This window comes from Sus scrofa, chromosome 4 (genome assembly GCF_054392235.1).
Source record: "Sus scrofa isolate SSC_HxYL_T2T_F1_AM1 chromosome 4, Sscrofa_HxYL_maternal_Yorkshire_Landrace_v2.0, whole genome shotgun sequence".
Taxonomy (NCBI): Eukaryota; Metazoa; Chordata; class Mammalia; order Artiodactyla; family Suidae; genus Sus; species Sus scrofa.
The window spans coordinates 28,027,359-28,050,473 of NC_139386.1; the positions used below are offsets into that span (position 1 = coordinate 28,027,359).

Genomic DNA, 23,115 nt, shown 5'->3' on the forward strand with positions numbered 1-23,115 from the left:
CTGCAAAAATACTAAAATATTAAGTGAGCAAACACTGTCAGAAAAATGGTGCTGATAGATTTGCTCCAAGCAGGGTTGCCACAAATCTTGTTTATAAAAACTACAGTATATGCAAAGGACAATAAAGCAAGTGCAATAAATAAAGCATACCTGTATTGGAAAATTTTAGCCTTTTTGGAACATTGGTTGAGGTGAGATTTCTACTATGTGGTAGCTTGTAGAGTGCTCTTGAAGATCAATTCCAGATGCAGGTTTCTATAGCTACCACCAGTCTTTAGCCAGGTGTAGTCACTGCCCTGGCCAGGGGAGAGTGCATGTCAAAACTGAGGAATTCAGATGATGAACACTGACTAAAATAAATTGCTACCGAAAAAAGCCAGGAGTCAAGTAGAGGATATTCCTAGCTAAAGCTTAATATGAGGAAATGGTTAGAAGCCATGGAATATATGTATCAAAAACACAAAATACATTTTCTGTGTTTCTGATTATTGTTATCTCAGTACATAAAAGGCACAATTCAGAGGATGGATAGCACTTCATCTTTCTATCTATGCCTGTCCACATTTTTTACTTCTACTAATAAGCTTCTAAAACTGATAATTCTTTGCTAAAATTGAGAAAACCAGAAACCAAAAGTTTAGAAGCTAAAGGAGCCAGCTTGCTACTTTAAAGGGTTTGCCACGTATATTTAACTCCATGACTTCTTCTGGGACAATATACCCAATTTAATACAGGAATTTAGTTTACATACCAACAGAGGTCAAAAAAATTCAAGAATTACTATCCTTTCCATGAGAAAATTTTCCTTCTTCCTAACTAATCATATAGACTATAATTTCTATCCAGTCTTTATTTCTAAGTAAAAATCAAAAATCAGGGAAAATAACTATTAAAAAAAAATTAAAAAAATAATTTAAAAACAAATCAAACAAAAACTAAAATCTCACACATGAAAATCATGACCAATGCAGACTTCAATACTGGTCCACTATTGGAGACAAGCAGCAAAATTTATTATACTAACAGATAAATTATCCTTTATGAACCCTCAATTTAGAGAAATCATATAGCGTTCCCATAATAACTAAAAATAAATACAAATGACAAGAGAATTTAGTATTAAAAATTTTAGTCTAATTCTGTTTAATTTGGAGTTTACTGGCAAAAACTCTAACAAACATGGTAACTGAAAATTGGGTTGGGGCTATATAACAGAAAGTTTTTACCAAAGTTAAATTTCAACTAATTTCACAACTGCATTTAATCTAGAAGCTTAAGCTAAGGACCTAGGGAGCTTATATAGTTTGTAATTTTACCAAGTAATATTACTTTAATTCAAATAAATGGAGTTCCTGTTGTGGTTCAATGGTAATGAATCCAACGCGTATCTATAAGATTTGATCCCTTGTCTTGCTCAGTGGGTTAATGATCTGGCATTGCCGTGAACCGCAGTGTAGCTTGAAGTCATGGCTCGGATCTGGAGTTGCTGTGGTTATGGTGTAGGCCAGCAGCTACAGCTCTGATTCGACCCCTCTCCTGGGAACTTCCACATGCTGCAACTGTGGCCCTAAAAAAAAAAAAAAAAAAAATTAGCAGTATTTGGCCTGCAGAGTATTTATGACTTTTTAAAAACCTAGAAAATGTTAATTTGGGGCACAACTTTTAAGAAAGTAAAAATATAAAAATTCTAAAGCCATAGAAAATCAGGCTGGATGTATTTTAATTATGGAAATAAAATTAATGAGATATTAAACTATCAAATCTACATTTTTCCTTATGAACACAGTCTGTATCTACTTCCTGAAAATTATTTCGGAGCTAGTCAACATTCAAAAATAGAAGTATTATTATTCCTATCTTGGTTTATAATTTAATGAATCAATAATGTTACCTTAGTCAACAACACAGATAACCTGCATTATGTCAGATATATAAAACTGATACAGAAATCATCTAAATGCTTTGAAATAGTAGAAACTGAAGGCTTTATGCATTTTTAAATTAATGGCTTTGGCAAGAGGAACTAGGGTACTTAAAGATACCATAACATCTTAAAATCTACAATGATGGGGAAAAACTATTAATCATAGGTTTTAAAACTCACAAGTTATAATAATGTAAAACAAATTTGCCATTATAGCAGATTTACACCGTTTATACATGCAACATAAATTACAAATATGTATAACATTAAAATTCCATCTAAAACAAAAAATGATGTACAAAATGTTTATGATAAATAAAATTATTGCATTTAATATCATTTTCTTGAAAACCAAAATTACCAAATTTCTTAACATCATATCAAAGATGAACAATACCAATTCAAATTAGAGGAAATATATGCCAACGTCAGCTTCTGACAACAAAAATAAAAGGTTCAAGCCCTGCAAGTTTGTCTGATTCAGGTCAGGTAATCATGGCAACAAAAGAATATTTAAAATTATTTATCATTATGCATAATGAAGGAAAGCATTACAGATAGCAGAGTTCTTTCCCACCATAAAATTATTTACACCCATTTATTAAGCTAGTAGTACTAGCTTAAAGAGGTACTGATATATTCCATTTGTAATAATTTCTCTTAAGCAAACAATTGTCTTATAGCTGGAGCATGTTGAAGAAAATATTGTCTCATGAGTCTGTTTTGTTCTCTGAATCTCATTCACTAAGAGTTCAAGGGACTGTGAGAGAATCCTGGATGGCCTGATGAATGTGTTAAAATCAAGCAGTGTATTTGTATTCTGAAAATACTCTTATAAGATCCACACAAATGTTGCTTGGGTTGTGGAGCTCCTATTTCTCCCACTGGCACTATGACAACTGAAGAACATTTGTTATGAAAGTTTCACACCAATTTTGTTTTGTTCCTTCTTCATTAGCCGCTGCGCTTCCTTTTCCATTTTCTTCCTTTGTTGTTCTGCTGCTCTCTTTTCCCTGTCTGCTATCTTCTGCTGCCTGAAAAGAAACGTATTTGCATTTTAATTTTTAGAAAATACCAGAGGTAAAATGGCAAGTAAATTCCAGAAACAGCACTGCCCTTTTACTATTATCAAATGTAAGTTTAAAAAGTCTTCATTCTTCTCACTGCTTTGAAAATTTCAAAGATTTTCAAAAACAGTACGTCTTTTAATTCTTGGAACATGACTTGCAAAATAAAAAAAGGTATTATCTCTGTTTTAAAAATAAGTAAAATGGGGCATCCAGGCTAAGTGAATTGCCCAAAGCCATCAGATTAAACACAAGGATTTTAAGAACCCACATCTCCTGATTCTCTTCTTCATATTATTTTCACAAAAACACTATTTCCATTAGTCCACACCTTCTTTTTGATACCATTCAGAAAAGCCTAATATTTAGGATTAAATCTTCTATTATAATAATAGTTAAAAAACAGTCAGCTAAAGGATGTCCAGAAAACAGATGTGCAGAACACATGCAAAAGGAAAATGGAAATTTAAGACTTGGCTTCTAAATAGAACTAGAAATCTATTTAAGAATTAAAATTCGGGAGTTCCCATCGTGGCGCAGTGGTTAACGAATCCGACTAGGAACCATGAGGTCGCGGGTTCGGTCCCTGCCCTTGTTCAGTGGGTTAACGATCTGGCGTTGCCGTGAGCTGTGGTGTAGGTTGCAGACGCAGCTCGGATCCCGCGTTGCTGTGGCCCTGGCGTAGGCCGGTGGCTACAGCTCCGATTCAACCCCTAGCCTGGGAACCTCCATATGCTGCGGGAGCGGCCCAAGAAATAGCAACAACAGCAACAACAACAACAACAACAACAACAAAAAAAAAAAGACAAAAGACAAAAAAAAAAAAAAAAAAAAAAAGAGTTAAAATTCGACCAGCTGTGCTAATAAAGGGGCAGAAGGATGGTGGATATTTACTAATTACACATTTTGAAACACCTCTCCCCAGTCCCTCCCTAACTCCACTGATCCAGAATCACTAAACCCCTCTATCTTTATTGACTGATTTGTACGGGGAGTGGGAGTAGGAGTGGGGTGATAAAGTATGAAAAAGGAGAGGAACAGAAGTTAGTCCGGATATGAAGGTTCAGGGTATGAGAAAGTAAGTCAAGAAGCATGCAAGGCTGAGGAAGGAAGCTCAGCTACAGGGCACAGCTGGCACAAGATAGGCAACAATGGCTTATATACAGAAAAATCTAGTGTGGATTACTATATATGGGCAGTTCAAATACAGTGAGTGAAATGTATATACAATTCTCAATCACACTTATAAATGGGAGTAACCAGAGGTATAGATGAACAGAATTCAAGAAAGTAGGCTTATCTTAGGCAACATTTTAACCATCACTATCAACGAACTCAAGTTGCAAAAGAATGTTAAAAAAAACCCTACTTTTCACTAGCTCTGCTCACTTTCAAGCAAAACTGGTAGTCTGAACTAAAAACATCAAAATGTCAGTAACAAAAAGAGAATTATTAAGAGTTGGCTAAGTTACAAACAAATAAGATAATCAAATTTTGACCTAGTAACTGGCTGAAATACAAACATCAACAGTTAATATTTCTGGCACAAGAGGCAACACTACTGCAGACAAAATATATTTCTCTTGTCCAGATATATGTCTAGAATCGCTCTACTGTACTAGAATCTTTTTCCTTAATGATATCGATCACAGTACTGGTAGTATTTAAGGTGGCAACACGGGGAGTTCCTGCTGTGGCTCAGCAGTAACGAACTCAAATAGTATCCATGAGGATGCAGGTTTGATCCTTGGCCCCACTCACTGGGTTAAGGATCCGGCGTTCTGTGAGCTGTGGTACAGATCACAGATGCAGCTTGGATCTGACATTACTGTGGCTGTGGTATAGGCCAGCAGCTGCAGCTCCGATTCAACCCCTAGCCTGGGAACTTCCATATGCCATGGGTATGGCCCTAAAAAGACAAATAAATATTTTAAAAATATTTATTAGAGTTGATTTACAATGTTTTGTCAATTTCTGCTGTACAGCACAGTGACCCAGTTATACACATAAATACATTCTTTTCCTCACATTATCCTCCATCATGTTCCATCACAAGTGATTAGATCTAAACCCCTATGCTATAAAACAAAGTGGCAATGGGAAGCAGGCTGAGTTAGAGAATATGGATTATGGATTCACTTTTAAAATTCTGGGGGCTGTAACAACATATAGAAGCCTCCAGGTGTCTTTGGCCCTACTTGGCAACTCGCAGAATGAAACATGTCTATTACTAACAGGCTCCCTCTCTCAAACTGTCTTGTCAAAAGCACTAAGTTTGAGTTTTTTGGTCTTGTTTTGCTCAGGATCAAGAGACACAGTTGAAAAAAGGGTTTTGTAGAGTCAATGTTCAACTACTTGTGAACTCATAAACTATACAGTGCTGTCATTAAGATTAGTGGATTCAAAATGAATATACCCTTGTGGGGCTATTCCTTTATCCCTGTGGTTGATGACACCAATAATCACTAGAATTCCCCAAATGTCCTAAATATTCAGACTTCTATAGCTATGGTTTATCCAAAAGAAACAGGATGAAAAAAGAAAATAGGTTATATCTCTGATGATCCATGCAACATAAATACTGCTGTTTACAACAAATTTTATTTTATTTTAGTCTTTTTAGGGCAGCACCTGTGGCATATGAAAGTTCCCAGGTTAGGGGTCAAATCAGAGATACAGCTGTTGGCCTACACCACAGCCACAGCAATTGCAGGATCCCAGCTGCATCTGCAACCTACGCCACAGTTCCAGCAATGGTGGATCCTTAACCCACTGAGTGAGGCCAGGGATCGAACTACCATCCTCATGGATACTAGTCAGGTTTGTTACTGCTGAATCACAATGGGATTTTACATCAAATTTTACAAAATTTCCACAACAAATTTTAAAACCATTTCCTTTACACTGACTAATTATCAAACATAAACTAAATATTTAAAACACTCACAACTTTGACTTTTATAATGTGACCTGTTTCTGCAAAAAAATTTTAAAAAATAGGCAGAAAACAGTTAAGGGCAAAACCAAAAATAGGTCAGCCTCCCAGTTATTTAACTGCACCCTCTGCTGCTTGTTCAAGGTAACTGCAATTTATTGGTAAAGACAGGAAAGGAAAATACAAAAATGAAAGCAGTTATTTTGTTAAGATAATCAGATAAAGGGTAATTCATTTTTTTCCCAATTATAAACCAATATTTGAAAAAACAATATCACTGAACTTTATAATCTTTAAAAATGAAAAAGTATTTTAGATACATTTCAGGTCTAAATTTTCATTAGTGATGATAGTCACAGACTTTCTTAAAGTAAATTCTCTTCCTATCCTTTGACTTAATGTAGTAGTAGCAAGCATTAAGTTTCTTGCTCACAAAAACAAAGAAATAAGAACATAACCAACAAAAACAAACTTGAAAACTTCTAGAATATTTTCTGTAGAATGTGCAGTAAGTTCCTGACTTACGTTACCTACCTCAGGGCTTTCAAGTATATCAGCTGAGATACACATACAAATGTGGAGTGCAATACAAGTAATTTTCAAATATCAGTGCTATACACTGTTATATTCAAATGAGCGGTGCTGGAACCATGCTAGACTATGGGAAAATAAAACTAAAGGTATAATTTCTGACCTAGAGAACATAAACTGTTGTGATTCATATTTCATAGTAGGATATTCCAAGAGATTAGTATATTTTATAAGGGAATGATGTATAAAGCCTATAGTGCAATATGGTGTATACATGTAAAACATCTCATTCTCCATTAATTAATTATTCTTTTTATCTATAATGCTTTAAATTCTTGGTTTCCGTAAGGTTTTAATTATATAAAGTCGCATATGTAGTCTGAACTACAAAAAAGTATCCCGTAAGTTTCAATACCTAAGGTTCCAATGAGAATGAAGAAAAATGTAACATTTGGCAGAATAAAGTTTCTTGACCTTAAATGTAACATGAACAAAACCAGTTCTACTCAGGCTGCAGTGTAAATATTACTCAGATACCTCAGAACTTCTTCAGCTTGCCAGGCTGCATCTTCTTCTTCTTCCCATGCATTGGTATTTTCCTGCCAGGTATCCAAATCACCTAATTCAGGCTACAATAAAACAAAACAAAACAAAATTATGATAGTCAAAAGCCATCCTTTTTCTACTCACCAGTTAAGAAGAGTATCTTTTAAAGCATAACTCAGACCTTCTCACTGTTCTGTCTTCTCCACTTTCTTATCACATGCTGCACAGGCTCAAATGATTGCCTCTGGTTTTACCTGGAAGAGGGGCTTCCTGAAACGCATGGCCTTGGTACTCAACAGTCCTGGCAAGTCCAGCTTTCTTCCTATTTTACATTTTAAAGGGTACTCCTTTTATACTAACTTTTTTTTTTTTTTTTTTTTTTTGCCTACTTTAGTTTGGAATAGACAAGAGTAGAACATTTTTTTTTTTTTTCTGTTTCTCTCTCTTTTCAGTAAGGAGGAGGAGTAGGGGTGGAGGAAAAAGAGACAGGCTGGTCCCAGACTGGATTAGAAATGCTTGACTGGACTACACTGTTCTGGGGAGACGAACTGGAAGAACCAAAGTTTCCCAACTAGCATAGTCACTTCCATTTAAGCACAAGTAATTTCTAGATTTTTCAGTGGCACTTACTGTCTGGGTCCCAAGCAAACATGATAAGTCAGGCAAAATTTACTCTTTAAAGGGCAATTTCTATATTGTGCTTCTTTTTGCCTGTCCTACTTATTTGACACCATCGGGTTGGCCACACTACCTCCCACTATTCCCCAGATCTCTAAAAGTTCACCTTTTACTTCCACAAACCAATGAAAATGCTCATCCTGGAATGTTAAGTTGGTGGGGAAAAGATTACATGCACAAAATAACTGGCACTAACCTGTGAACAGATTTATTATATTCTCGTTTGAGTACTTACACCTAAAATCGAAATAAAATGTGTTGAATTTTTCTGCTCCTAATCATAAATGAAATGCCATCTCTGTTAAAATTATCTTTAAACTATTTCTGATTATGTTTCATATAAATTTCTAAAAGAAAATCACCTAAATCAAAGAAAAAGGGTTTTAAAGTCACTGAGACAAAATATAAATGACTCTCTTGAAAAGTCACACCGACATATCCTCCTAACAGCAAGAGGTGGAAGTCTAGTTTCTTTGTATTTTTGTCAGTAGGAGTAGCTGATTGCCTTCTTTTCCACCTTTGCTAATATGTTAAGGTTTAAAATGTGTCTTGTTATTTTACTTTGAATTTCTTTAAGAAATAATAAGATCAAACTTGATTCTTCATGTTATCAGAATATGTCTATTTCTTATTTGCAAATTTACCCATTTTTCTACTGAGGTGTTTGACTTTTAATGTATAAAACATTTTGATATAAAAAAGGTGTAACTACTAAGCCTATTAAAAAAAGAGTGCCTGATCCTTTAGTAGAGATGGTCTTTTAAGTAAAAAAGAAAAAGCTGTAGTTGACAGATTTGCTACGTAAAACTAAATACATCTGTCCATCAAAAACTCTGAAACCAAACTATAAAGCTGATAAAAAACTGAAAAGTGTAAAACTAACAGAAAAAAAGTTAACTTCCTTAGTTTTAAAAAGAGCAATCACAACAGTTCAAATGATGAATTCCAGGAAGAATGTGCAATTTAAAAGAGGAATATAATTTGTGGAATGGGCAGTAAGGTATTTTTGGTGTAGAGCACAAAGTGCAGTAAGTTCCCATTCTTTGTAGGTAATGCCCCTGTATCCTGCCTGCTTGGTAGGGAAATATCTGGGAACAGCATTGGAAACTACCTCTTCTAAACCCTGTAAGCGGTTCACATTTTTAACCTAATAATAAGCTACTACATCAGCATTATAATTACTTACAATTATGGCTAGGTGGCAAATGTATTAATTCAGTGAGAAAGCTTGAACCACTTCTCCAATATGGATCAAACATAAATGAAGTTTAAAATTCAGAAATACAAAATGAAAAACTAAATACTATGATGCCATGCTCTTTTACAGAAATTATCTGCAGTGCTATTACACTCTCATAACATCATGTAACTTCAGAAGAGTTATCAAAATTTGTAATATTGGGAGTTCCCATTGTGGCGCAGTGGAAACGAATCTGACGAGGAACCATGAAGTTTCAGGTTTGATCCCTGGCCTCACTCAGTGGGTTAAGGACCCGGCCTTGCAGTGAGCTGTGGTGTAGGTCACAGATGCGGTTCAGATCTGGCACTGCTGTGGCTATGGTGTAGGCCAGCAGCTACAGCTCCAATTAGACTCCTAGCCTGGGAACCTCCATATGCCATGGGTGTGGCCCTAAAAAAAGACCAAAAAAAAAAAAATTGTAATATTTATGTATATGAGCATTTACTTATTAGTATTGTGTCTTTCCCATTAAAATACATTCTTCTGAGTCAAGGAGTACGTATTTTGCTTACTTTCTAATATATTACCAGCACCTAGCACAGCATCTGGCATTAGCAGGAAAATTTTTGATAAATGAATTAAAACATACATATACATGGGCCTCCTGGGAAGAGGGGCCTAGGAAGTGCCTGTGAAATTTTAAAAAAAAGGTAGAAAAATAAATAGAAGTGGTGGTTTAAAACAAAGTCTGCAATGGAGCTCCCATTGTGGCTCAGTGGTTTCAGGACCCGATGTTGTCTCTGTGAAGATGCAGGTTTGATACCTGGCCTTACTCAGTGGGTTAAGGATCCAACATTGCCACAGATAAGGCAAAAGTCGCAGCTGCAGCTCTGATTCGACTCCTGGCCCAGGAACTTCCACATGCTGCAGGTGTGGCCGTAAAAAGAAAAAAATAACACTACGCAAATTTTTTGACACTCCTTCTTCAAGAGGTGGAGCTTAATTCCTCTCCCCTTGTATGTCAGCTGGATTTAGTGACTAGCTTTCAATGAATAAAATAATGTAGAGGCGGCAGTGTTTCGCTTAGAAGATTAAGTCATAAACAGGCATTTTTTCACCCCTGCATGCCTTCCACTCTTTTTCTCAGTGATCATTTGTTCTGTGAAAGTCAGTGGTTACATCATAAGGGCTACTCAAGCAGCCCTATGGCGAAGTCCATGGCAGGGAACTAAGGCTTCGTGCAGTTAAGGAACATTAATCTACCAGGCATGTAAGTGAGCCGCCTTTGAAATGAATCCTCCAATCCCAGCCAAGCCCCCAGACAGCCATAGCTTCAGCAATGACTTGCTTAGAAACTCATGAGAAACCTGAGCCAGAACCACCCAATTTAGTCACCCCTGGATTCCTGAAACTATAAGAGATAAGAACATTTATTGTTGTCCAAACCACTAAATGCAAGGTTGTTATACAACAGTAGATAACTTATATAATCAAGCAATCAACAATTACTAATCAATAATTAATCAATCAAAACATACTTAAAAGCTGGGGTATGGGGAGGGGTTTAGGACAGGGTATGTTTTAAAAAATTCAAAGCTGATTCTGATAGCCTCCAAGACTAAAAAAGTTATATATTGTCCTCACTGCTTTTGTTCTTTAAAGTGTTGTATTTAAGTCAAATCCATTTTAAGTTAAACCCCACTTTAAATGTAAATATATTCTACTAGGGAAAAATTTATAACATACTTAAAAAAACCCTGCTTTTTAAGTTAAATTTTAGTGGTAATACCTTTAAAGGTCGTATTTTTAAATAACATTCTGTCTCTACCTTTTATGTATACAACGAACTCTGATCTTAGTATCTGCTGTAATTTATAATATCAAAAGGTTAGGATTGGTAACCTCTCTTGATAGGCTAAGCCTGTTTCAAAGTCATACAAATACAAATACTATGTTCAATTCATTTTAATTTTTTTCTTCTTTAAAGAAAAGAGAAACGAAAAAGAAAAACTCTTGCCTAGATAGCATGAACATACTTACAGACTGATGAATAAAAGGCATATCTTGTGTAGCTGCCAGCCTACTAGAGAAACCTGTGCTACCATCTGGGATGCCAAAATTTAATGGTTCTCTCTTCTTAATAATGATCTGAAAGATTAATTGAAAGAGAATTACAGGAATATTTTACGCATCACACATAAAAACGGACAAATGCATTAACTGACAAAAGCATTTTATAATTATTTAAAATGTGCTACCTTTCTTCTTTTAAAATTTACAATGTAGAATTTTTTTTCCCCAAATTCTATAAAGAGCACCAAAATTCTCAGGCAACTATCACACAAATCAGTTATATTCTAAGAAAAATTACATTTCACTTTTTTCTAAAACAAATTTTCCTCTTCCTCCTTTTTTCCCTACTTTCCCTAGACTCCTAAAATATAACTAGGCATTTTTAGTCACTGTATTAAATAAGAACATGTATCAGATCCTACCAAAAGTATAACCAGTTCTCTAAGCATGTAGATATCTAGGAATACATCAACTCTTTCAGGCCCGTAGTATTAGCTTTGTAACTTAAAAGCATTTTCAGGAGTTCCTGTCGTGGCCCAGTGGTTAATGAATCCGACTAGGAACCATGAGGTTGTGGTTCGATCCCTGGCCTTGCTCAGTGGGTTGCCATGAGCTGTGGTGTAGGTTGCAGATGCAGCTCGGATCCCGCGTTGCTGTGGCCCTGGCATAGGCCAGTGACTACAGCTCCGATTAAACCCCTAGCCTGGGAACCTCCATATGCCACAGAAGCAGCCCTAGAAAAGGCGAAAAAAAAAGCATTTTCATTCTAATTTAAGGTACTATTGTAATATCCTGAGTTCCTGTTAAGAGCAGCAACAGACTTTCAAAATAAAAGGTACTCATCTACTAAGAAAATAACTTAAAACTCCTTGAAAAATAAACAACTTAATGCTTTTCAGCACTGAGACATTTGGGCAATTCAACAAAAACAATTATGATTGCATATGTAAATGTTATCAGCCTTGAAAATCTAAAAATAAATGTATAGCTGAAACTGGCTGGAGGTAGAAGAGGGTGAACAACCCTGTAAGTAAATTGTGGAATAGATAATGTCTTCATTTTATGAAGTATTTATAAAAATTATTTTCTATGCTTGATTGAATAAAAAATGGAACTTTAAGAGTATTTTTTTGAAACAGAAAGACTGATGAGGTAGATTGGAATAATAACATTACAGTATTTGAAAGAGGGATAAGAGGGGAAGGATGGTATGAAATAAACCCCCATTTACCATCGTATGCAGTCAGTGGACAATATCTGTGATTGGTAGATCAAGACACAGCAATACAAGAATACTGTGTACAAATATGATAAAAAAAAAAATACTAGAAGCCCAAACACAAAAAGTTCTGTGAGTGGCTGCTTCTGGGAAGTAGAATTGGTATGAAGAATGATGGGGCAGAAGTCCATTGCTTTTCATTATAAGCTTTTCTATATTCTTTGACTTAAAAAAATTTTTTTAAATGTATAAGAACTGGAGTTCTTAGCAGAAACAAATCTGACTAGTATCCATGAGGACACAGGATCTATCCCTAGCCTTGCTCAGTGGGTTAAGAATCTGGCAGTGCCATGGGCTGTGGCGTAGGTCAAATTGTTGTGGCTATGGTGTAGGCCTGCAGCTATAGCTCCGATTTGACCCCTAGCCTGGGAACCTCCATATACTGTGGGTGCAGCCCTGAAAAAAAAAAATTCTAAGTACTACATTGACAAAAAGAAAGGAAAACAGCCATTGTTCTTTCTCTAATAATTCCTTGCATCTTTAAGTGACCGTCCATATTTGACTCAAAAGGGATAAAATCAAGTGTGGATGACTATACAAACCCACAATTACTTTAAGTTCTCAGAGCCTTGCTACAGTTTTATAATGGTTATGAAACAATGAAAACTACTCAGTTTGTAGACATCACTAAACTAGGAACTCTTTTAAGGTTGGAACTGTATCTTATTCAGCTTAGTCTCCATAGCAGAGACTGGAGTCTAGAATCTGACATTGCAGTAGGAGTTCTATAAATGCTTAGATACAATTTTAAAAGACTTAGGGTACAATTTACTAGATCTATATTCAAATCAATTGAGTGTATAAACTTGTTTAACATGACAGAAAACACAATTGATAATTAGAAATAGGCTTTCTCACAAATACTAAGTACACTAATTTAAATTATAGGAATCTGAAGATTTAATTATTTAATCTCCAAAAGCACAAATCTTTAACATACTTTCTGGGTTTTCCTTATAGTTGGTGTCATGTCTTTAAAATAGTCAGGCTCAAGTTGTTCTAAAGCATTTTGTTGCGTTGCCACATTCCCATTCCCTCCTTCAATCTTTACACTTGTGGGTGCATCTTCATCCCAGGAAGTCCACTCTTCAACATCTGCCTAAATTTAAATGATCAATATTGTCAACCACAAAACAGCTACCTAATTAATGCCTCATTCATCATTTACTAGAAAAATGAGCTTTCTAAAACGCTGGTTTTCAAACCTTTCTGAAACATAAATTTTACATCACATACCAAAACTAGATCAAAAGTCTTAAAAAATACTCCTACTGTGAGTTACACAGTCTGTTCTATCCATTAAAAAACAAAACAAAACAAAATGCTTTGAAAATTGAACGGACATTAAAACTACAGTCCACAGGAGTACTGGAGCTTGCAAACTAAGCTTAACCAGGTTCACTAACTAATAAAATAATAAATAATAACATTCTTCATAGGATTTTAATAAGATAGTCTCAAACATAATATTCAAAATATCCATGATATAATCTGAAATTATTCAGCAAAGAATCAAGAAATCTCAACTTGAATGGAAAAAGTCAATCAACAGACACTAACCCCAAGATGATATAAATGTTGGAATTATCTAAGACTTTAAAATAAATTTTAAAATGTTCCAGTAGGCAACACGAAACACTCTTAAAACTAATGGAAAAAAATTAGAAAATCTCAGCAAAGAAATAGAAAATAAAAAACAAAATTAAAAATTTAGAATAAAAAAAATTAACAATAACAACAACAAAAATCCTGACAACGACTACCAATTAATTTCATGACAAACTAATGGTCTGCAATCCTGTTTGAAAAATATGGTTTTGAAACACTTATTCAACCTTTAAAAAAATTACCTGCTTAGGAACTGATGAATAATCAACTGTAGTTGGCAAAGTTATTTGGTCTCCACTTAACTTTCGTCCTCTGCCAGATCTACAAAAATGAAATCACTTATTTCGAGAACTATCAAAACAAGCATGGGTAAAAGCACTACAGACAACAAATTAGAGTCTTATAAGAGAAGGTCTTTTTCAATCTTTGAATTATTTATTTTAATAATTAACAGTTGTTTGTTAGGGTATGAAAAGAAAAAAGCATGTATCAGATGTCTTTCAAATGTTTTTTAAAATACTGGGCAGGATAATACAACTGCTTTTTGGCTGAGGACTCAGAATGACAGTCAAACTCAGGAGGAATATAAAGCCAAAAACAAAAATGCAAACAATATTCCTGAGAGTACTTGTGAATTCTATAGGTGAAGCTCTGGGATACTTAGGCTGTTTTAACCAGGGTAACCTGGCTTTTGTTTGTTTTATATAGTTGGTTTCTTGTTAAGTTACCTATTAAACTATTCAAAAGTTTGAAAATCCCTGGGTTGAACTATAAACTGTACCAAATAAGTTTTAAGAATCAGAAGGAAAAAGTACTGTATTAAACAAGATAAGCATTGTCGTTCAGTTGTTAAGAGCATGGGCTATGGAATCTGTATAAACCATGGTTTTCAATGTTACATCTATTCCTTCTGGTTAGAATTACCTACCTCTCAGCCTCAATATCCTCATCTAATTCAAACCTACTTTCGAAAGGTTGTCATAAGGATATAACTGACATTTTTTTTTTTCCTTTTTTTTTGCCTGCCCTGAGGCATTACCCTGTGGCTGCCCTGAGGAGTTCCCGGGCCAGGGATTAGATCCAAGAGGCAGCTTCGACAACACCAGCTTCAGCAACACCAGATCCTTAACCCAGCGTGGAGGGCAGGGATTGAGCCTGAGTCCCAGTGTTCCCAAGATGATGCTGATCCAGCTGCACCACAGCAGGAACTCCTTAAGTAACTTACATATTTAAAGTAATTTAAGTAATATTTAAAGTAGCTGACACTAGACTGCCTGCTATATAATGAGCCATTAAAAAATGGTAGCTATTATAAATGATTAATCACTTGCTTTATTTCAAATAATCTATAAAGCATCTGCTTGGAACCAGTTGGTAAAGTCAGCTAAGTTTAGAAATCATACTTTGTTTAAAGGATGAATAAAAAATAATTTATTAAATTTATGGTGTAAACCTGGTGTTTTAGAACATATGATCTAGGTTCCTTCTGACACTTAAGAAAAGCTTATTCTAACAAAGGGTCAGTTTTCTTTAAAATTGAATATATAATCAATTCTAAATATATTTGCATTGACAAGAGAAATTTATAGTGACATTAGAAATGTCAATATTTTTAAATCAAATGTAATATCTTATACTAAAAGTAATCTGTATTCAACAAAAGTTTTAGAAAATAACAGCTGCAAAGAGAGAAACACCTAAAATTTATCACCACTGTTAACACAACTACTTCTTTTAACCTTCAGCCTCTTGGTTATTAATACTTATTCTTATCCTGCTTTCACCTAGTTAATTTCTCACCATGCTACTTCTAACAATAAATTCAAAGCCACTTAGTCCTCAGAGTTTTAGTAGTTATGAAATGGCCATTTAGTCAGAGAATACCTTTCCGAGTCTCTCTTTCAGATAGGTGGCTAAGCTCTGGACAGGAGGCTGTTAACAAAATTGTAGGCAACTTCTAAATCATGCCCACTAAAAAAAGAGCTGACTACCCTGCATTTCCTCCTTTACTCTACCCTATTCTCACTGTGTTGGTACCTTTTTCACAGTACCCCTAAGCCAAAAGAAATACCTAACAGTTCCATTGATTAATTAGGCCCAAACAATTCAATACTTATGGATGTCCTCTCCACTTAGTAGCCACTAGAAAAAAAAAAAAATTCATGAATTTAAAGAAAAAATATTTTTATTTCATTCTTTAATGGCCACAACTACTTATTAGGGAAATGATGTGCCTACTGGATATGGAAGAGCTTCTCAATACTTGAAATCAGATTAGAAACCATCATTCTCATTTTCTGTTCCATGTGAATTTTGGTTCAGTACTTGCTTTTAATTACAACCTAAAATCCTAGCTTTGCAAAGATAGGTCACCACAAATACAAGCAAGCAAAAACTTATCTCAAACATTCAAGAACATCATCCAAATCAACACTGCAGGATCTAATAGTGCAAATGTGAACTGCCTTGAGCCAACAGTTTGTACAGTGTTTAATACAAGTGGACTATCACATTCACTGTGTTTTACTGGAAAATTTAAAGTATCTTATGGTACCCCTGTGAGTGGTAATATGAGCCCTAAAGCGCCTTAGCATACAGTTTAGGAACTGTAACTCTATGATATGGCAGTATGACAAAACAGAAGGAATCTGAGTCTCTGAATGACTTACTGAAGCACAAGGACCTATCTACCTGGGACTACCTGTACATTCTGGAATATTATTTAAGAGATAGAAAAAACAAACAATTTTGTTTGGGGTTTCTCTGTTCAAGTTTTTTTTTTTAATATAAAAATAATACTCATGATGTAGTACGTAAAGAAATACTTAATCCCACCTGTCTCAAAACATCTTGATAATAAAACAATTAATGTACATAAAATCTTTCTGATGATTGTAATACTGAAAGTTAGTTTGCTTATCTCTGAAATTATATAGTACCAAGGATGTCATTTTAAGGAAAGATATAAGAATCTGAATGAATGAAACGAATTGAACCTCTACTTTCTATATTTAAAAAAATATATAAAGTAAATAAAAATCTGAAAAAAAGTATATTTTTATTAGTATTGTTTTACTAGAGATTAATGAAATGAATGCTACAATCAAGATATTTAGCTTAAATATAGTATCTCTGCCTTTCTGTAATTATGAAGGTATCTAAAATCAGCAAGAAGATAACCAGATCAATTTGAACATAAAATTTGTTTACCTGCATATTAATCTTTTTAGGAATGAGAATACTGTTGCTAGGCAGGTACAAACTTTAAATAACCGAAACTGTGTGATAGCCATGGTGGGAATCAAAAACCTGTTGAAAAAAGCACAAAAATAAATGCATTAAGGTGATTTCATAAGCTATACTCGTGTTCTAAAGTCAGCTTGAAAAGTACTATTAGGAACTGTAAAAATCAGACATATCTTTTACTTTCCTTTAGAAAGCACAAATATAACACAGTAAATTTTAAATGTAAATCATCCTGAAAAGAAAGTTTTGAAGCGCTTTCAATAACTGAGTGGAAAAAATCTTTTCAAAATATTCTGAATGATTTTTTAAAAGTAATTGTACTTAAATTATCTGTTTATATTTCTAATAAAAATGAAAAATCAAAAAGTACAAAACAGTATATATTGTCTTCTATACCTTTTGAAATTTGAATCATAGGAACATTAATAGTACTATTCGAAATGTCTTTTTTTTTTTTTCTTTCTGTGACCATACTGCGGCATATGGAAGTTCCCAGGTCAGGGGTCAAACTGGAACTGGAGCTGGAATCTACCACAGCCACGGCAATATCAGATCCAAGCTGCATCTGTGACCTATGCTGCAGTTTACAGCAATGCCAGATCCTTAACCCACTGAGTGAGGCCAGGTAAGGAACTGCATCCTCACAGACATCAGGTCATTAACCTGCTGAGCCACAAGGGGAACTCCCAAAGAATTTTAAATTTTTAACTTCTAGATAGATACATTTTATCATATCCATTTTGTAGCTGAAGAAATTGAGAGGAAAAATACTTAAGGCACATAGCTAGTAAACTGAACATAACTATAGAGCTTACCTAGTCCAGTGATTCATATATTTAAAGAAATAATGATAACTGGAGTCACCCTTAGTAAATCAATTAAATCATATTTTCTAAGGGGTAAAGTCTAATTATAGCTAATAAACTAAAAGAGAGAATAAAAAATACTCAAAAGGAAAGGCAGCAGAAAATAAAGGAGAACAAATATTAGATGGGACAACAAATAGAAAGATGATAGAATTAAACCCAATGAGATCAATAATCTCATTAAATGCAAATTTAAAGCCACAGATGGCTAGGCCTGATTAAAAAAGCAATTAGGAGTTCCTGTCATGGCTCAGTGGAAACGAATCTGACTAGCATCCATGAGGTCACAAGTTTGATCCCTGATCTCACTCAGTGGGTTAAGGATCCAGCATTGCCATGGCTGTGGCATAGGCCAGCAGCAATAGCTCTGATTCGACCCCTAGCCTGGGAACTTCCATATGCCACAGGTATGGCCCTAAAAAGACAAAAATAAATTAATAAATAATAAATAAAGCAATTATATCATTATATGCTGCCTATTAAAAATGTATTTTAGGAATTCCAGTCATGGCTCAGTGGTTAATGAACCTGACTAGCATCCATGAGGATGGGTTAAGGATCTGGTGTTGCCGTGAGCTGTGGTGTAGGTCACAGATGCAGCTCGGATCCTGTGTTGCTGTGGCTCTGGCGTAGGCCAGTGGCTATAGCTCTGAATGGACCCCTAGCCTGGGAATCTCCATATGCTGTGGGTGCAGCCCTAAAAAAACAACAACAAAAATTAATTAAAAAAAAAAAGTGTACTTTAAATGTAAAAACATAAATAGGTTAAAAGCAAAAGGATTAGGGGAAAATATGCCATGCTAACACTATAAAGTGACTATTTTAGTGCAGAAAGTAGATTTTAGGGAAAATAATATTAACAGGCATAAAAGTATTCATTTCATAATGATAAAGAGGTTAGTTAATCAAAAGTACGTAACAATCTAAAATATGTATGTCCCTAATAGGGAGTTCCCATCGTGGCTCAGTGGTTAATGAACCTGACTAGTATCCATGAGGACATGGGTTTGATCCCTGGCCTCACTCAGTGGGTTAAGGATCTGAAGTTGCTGTGAGCTGTGGTGTAGGTTGCAGAGGCAGCTCAGATCCCGTGCTGTGGTAGAGGCTGGCAGCTACAGCTCTGATTCGACCCCTAGCTTGGGAACCTCCATGTGCCACAAGTATGGCCCTAAAAATATTTATATGCCATTATATATATATATATATATATATATATGCCATTATATATATATGCCATTATATATATATATGCCAATATCATGAACAACAAGTGACATTACTAGAGAGTCTAGAAATGAAGAGGATAAGAACTTTATACTAATATTTGATAAATGAGATGAAATGGGCAGTTCCTTGAAAAAAACAAATTATACAGAAGCACAGCATGAATAAATAACATGAAAATTTCTTAATTTATTAAAGAAACTGAATATGTAGTTAAAAATCCCCCTAGCCCAGATGGCTTCACCAGTCAATTCTACCAAATGCTTATAAGGCAATACCAATTCTACAACAAACTGCCAGAAAACTGAAGGAGAGGGATTACTTACCAATACATTCTTTGAGGCTAGCATTACACATTACACATTATACTAATCAGACCAAAGACATTACCAGAAAAATAGAGATTAATATTTTATGAAACAGACCCAAAACTTAAAAATTCACAACCAGCTAGATATAGAACTTCTTCAACCTGATCAAGGACATCTATGAAAAGTCAATAGTAAATGAGACTTAATGGTGAAAAACTAGACACCTCCTACCTAGGATAATGAACAACAAAAGCACATTTGCTTTCATCACGTCTACTCAACATTGTAGCAGAGCTTCTAGCCAGTGCAATCAAGCAAGAAAAGAAAATAAAAGGCATTCAGATTGGAAAGGAAAAAGAAAAGCCTCTCTACATAGGAAATTCAATGGAACCTATAATCAACTGTATTTTTACTTGTTAGCAACAATCACAAATTGAAATTTAAAAAAATATTTATAAGAATATGGAAAATAGAAAATACTTAGGGATAAATCTAATGAAAGCCTTGTATACTGGAAACTATAAAATACCTGTTAAGAGAAATTAAAAGATCCTCATTAACGTAAAAAGTTCTTTCAGGACTCAAAAAGTTGATACTGTTAAGATAAAAAACTCCCCAAACTTAACTACAGATTCAATGAAATCCCAATCAAAAATCTCAAAAAGCAACCTCTTCCCTCTACAACTTGACAAGCTAGCTTTAACATTCATATAGAGGAGTTCCCGCTGTGGCACAATGGGTTAAGAATCTGACTGCAGTGCCTTGGGTCACTGTGGAGGCGAGGGTTCCTTCCCTGGCCCAGCAGAGGGCACAGTGAGTTAAAGGATCCAGTGTTACCACAGCTGTGGTGTAGGTCACAGTTGCAGCTTTGATTCAATCCCTGGCCCAGGAACTTCCGTATCTGTGGGAGCAGCCATAAAAATAAAAAAATAAAATTCATATTGAAATGCAAGGGACTTTTAACAATTAAAACAATGTTAAAAAGGAATAAAGTAAAAGGGCTAATACTACCTGATTTCAAGATTGGCATAAAGCTATAGTAATCAAAATGGTGGAGTACTGGAGTCAAGATTGATAAATAGATCAATGGAACAGAATGTAAGTTACAGAAATAAGACCCACAAAATATGAACAACTGAAATTTGATGAAGATGTGAAAGTCATTCAGTGGAGAAAGGATAGTCTTTTTTGACAAATAATGCTAGAAAAACTGGATATCCATATGCCAAAAAATCCTACAAAAACAAAAAACTTCAATCTATATTTCACACCATTTAAAAAAGTAGTCAAAATGGATCCTAAACCTAAATACAAAACCTAAACTACAAAACTTCTAGAAAAATAAAACTGGACAAAATCTTTGTCACCTGGGTTATATAAAGATTTTTTTAGATGTGACACCAAAAGCAAAATCCATAAGATAAAAAAAAAAAGGATAAACTGGGCTTCACTGAAATTAAAAACTTGTAATCTACTGGGAAAAGAATCTGAAAGAGAATGGATGTGTGAGTATGTATAACTGAATCACTTTGTTGTATAGCAGAAATTATCACAACATTGTAAATAGCTATACTTCAAAAAATTTTTTTAAATGAAAAAACATTAAAAACATGATTCAAAACACCTTTAAGGGAACAAAAAGACAAGCCACAGATTGGAAGAAAATCTTTGCAAAGTATTGATCTGACAAAGGACTTGTATGCAGAATATGTTAGGACCTCTCGAAATTCAATAAGGAAACAACACAATTTTTAAAAATGGGCAAAAGGTGTGAACACTTAAAAGAAAGTATACAATGGTAAATAAGTACATGAAACAATGGTCAACATCTTTCATCATTAAAGAAATGCAAATTAAAAATACACTTAAAAGAAGTTCCTGTCCTGGTGCAGTGGAAACAAATCTGACTAGGAACCACCAGGTTTTGGGTTCGATCCCTGGCCTTGATCAGTGGGTTAGGGATCCGGTGTTGCCGCGGGCTGTGGTGTGGGTCGCAGAGGAGGCTTGGATCTGGCGTTGCCATGGCTCTGGCGTAGGCCAGTGGCAACAGCTCTGATTGGACCCCTAGCCTGGGAACCTCCATATGCCGCGGGTGTGGCCCTCAAAAGCCAAAAAAAAGAAGAGAAAAAAACTTAAAAAACCACTACACACATATTAGAATGACTCAAATTAAAAATACCAAGTACTGTTAAGGATATAGAGCAACTATAACTCTCATACACTGGTAGTGGGAAGGTAAAATAGTACAGCTATTTTGGAAAACAACTGGCAGTTTCTTACAAAGTTAAACAAACATGTACCATATGACCATTCTCTCTTAGTAATTTATCCAAAGTAAATGAAAGCATACAGCCATACAAAAACATACTGTTTTTGAATAGCAGCTTTATTTTTATTTTTTTTTTATTTTTTTATTTTTTTGTCTTTTGTCTTTTTTGTTGTTGTTTTGTTGTTGTTGCTATTTCTTGGGCCGCTCCCGCGGCATATGGAGGTTCCCAGGCTAGGGGTTGAATCGGAGCTGTAGCCACCGGCCTACGCCAGAGCCACAGCAACGCGGGATCCGAGCCGCGTCTGCAACCTACACCACAGCTCACGGCAACGCCGGATCGTTAACCCACTGAGCAAGGGCAGGGACCGAACCCGCAACCTCATGGTTCCTAGTCGGATTCGTTAACCACTGCGCCACGACGGGAACTCCAGCAGCTTTATTTTTAATAGTGCCAAACTGGGAAAAACCCAAATATACATCAACAGGTGAGTGAATAAACACACTGTGGTATATACACATGAAAGAATACTAACCAGTAATAAAAAACAATGAACTACAATTGCAAGCAATAGCATGGATATGTCTCAAAATAATTATACTGAATGAAAGAAGCCAGACCAAAAAAAAGAATATATACTATATGATCCCACTTATTTAAAAAAACTCTAGATAATACAAACAAATTTATAGTTATGAAAAATAGGTCAGTGGTGCCTTGGGATGGGGCAGGAAGGGGTGGGAAGTATGGATTACAAAGGAGCATGAGTAAATACTTTTCAAAGTATCCTGGGTATCCTGGGTATACCTACAATTTTTACTGTGGTGATGGCTTCACAGGTATGTATATATTCATCAAAACTGATAAAATTTTATATTTTAAATAGATGCAAATTATTCTATGTCAATTTAGCTCAAAAACCTAGTAAAAACAATCTATTCCAATATTACTTTTTAAAAAAATATTATGTCACTTATGAAAGTTTTCAGATTCTGGTTAGAATCTTAAAAGAAGTAATTGATACTATTTTTTTCTTTTTTTTTTTTTTTTGCCACAGCCACAGCATGTGGAAGTTCCTAGGCCAGAGATCAAATATGAGCTGCAGCTGTGACCTACAGCAATACCAGATCTTTAACCCACTACATCAGGCTGGGGATCAAACCTGTGCTGCTGCAGAGACAACGCCAGATCCTTAACCTGATGCGCCACAGCAGGAACTCCCACCATTATCTTGAATTAATTTTAACTCCTTCTAATAGGAAACTAGTCAATTAGTGACAAGAAACATACTACAGAATTTCCCTAGAAATAGAACTCTGATTTCACAATAGCATTTCAACATACCATAATAGTTAACTCTTCTAACACAGGCTTTCTTCT

The 23,115-nt window shown here is 35.0% G+C and overlaps 1 protein-coding gene across 6 annotated transcripts in view; it reads right to left on the bottom strand.

Moving 5' to 3' along the window:
• Positions 1–1,112: 1,112 nt before the first annotated feature.
• Positions 1,113–23,115, bottom strand: part of EBAG9 (estrogen receptor binding site associated antigen 9) — a 28,003-nt gene continuing 6,000 nt past the window's right edge. For 5 of the 6 annotated variants that reach the window (XM_013988048.3, XM_085021052.1, XM_021089010.2 and 2 more), the window contains 6 exons: positions 17,032–17,130; positions 14,064–14,142; positions 13,154–13,312; positions 10,902–11,009; positions 6,995–7,086; positions 1,113–2,958 (listed from right to left, as the gene is read on the bottom strand). In XM_013988048.3, the coding sequence (XP_013843502.1) occupies positions 2,838–2,958; positions 6,995–7,086; positions 10,902–11,009; positions 13,154–13,312; positions 14,064–14,142; positions 17,032–17,114 (642 nt within the window). In that variant the 5' untranslated portion in view covers positions 17,115–17,130 and the 3' untranslated portion in view covers positions 1,113–2,837. Of the gene's footprint in view, positions 2,959–6,994; positions 7,087–7,421; positions 9,289–9,776; positions 11,010–13,153; positions 13,313–14,063; positions 14,143–17,031; positions 17,131–23,115 lie in introns of those variants that run through there. The other variant, XR_014842992.1, reaches the window with a different exon arrangement.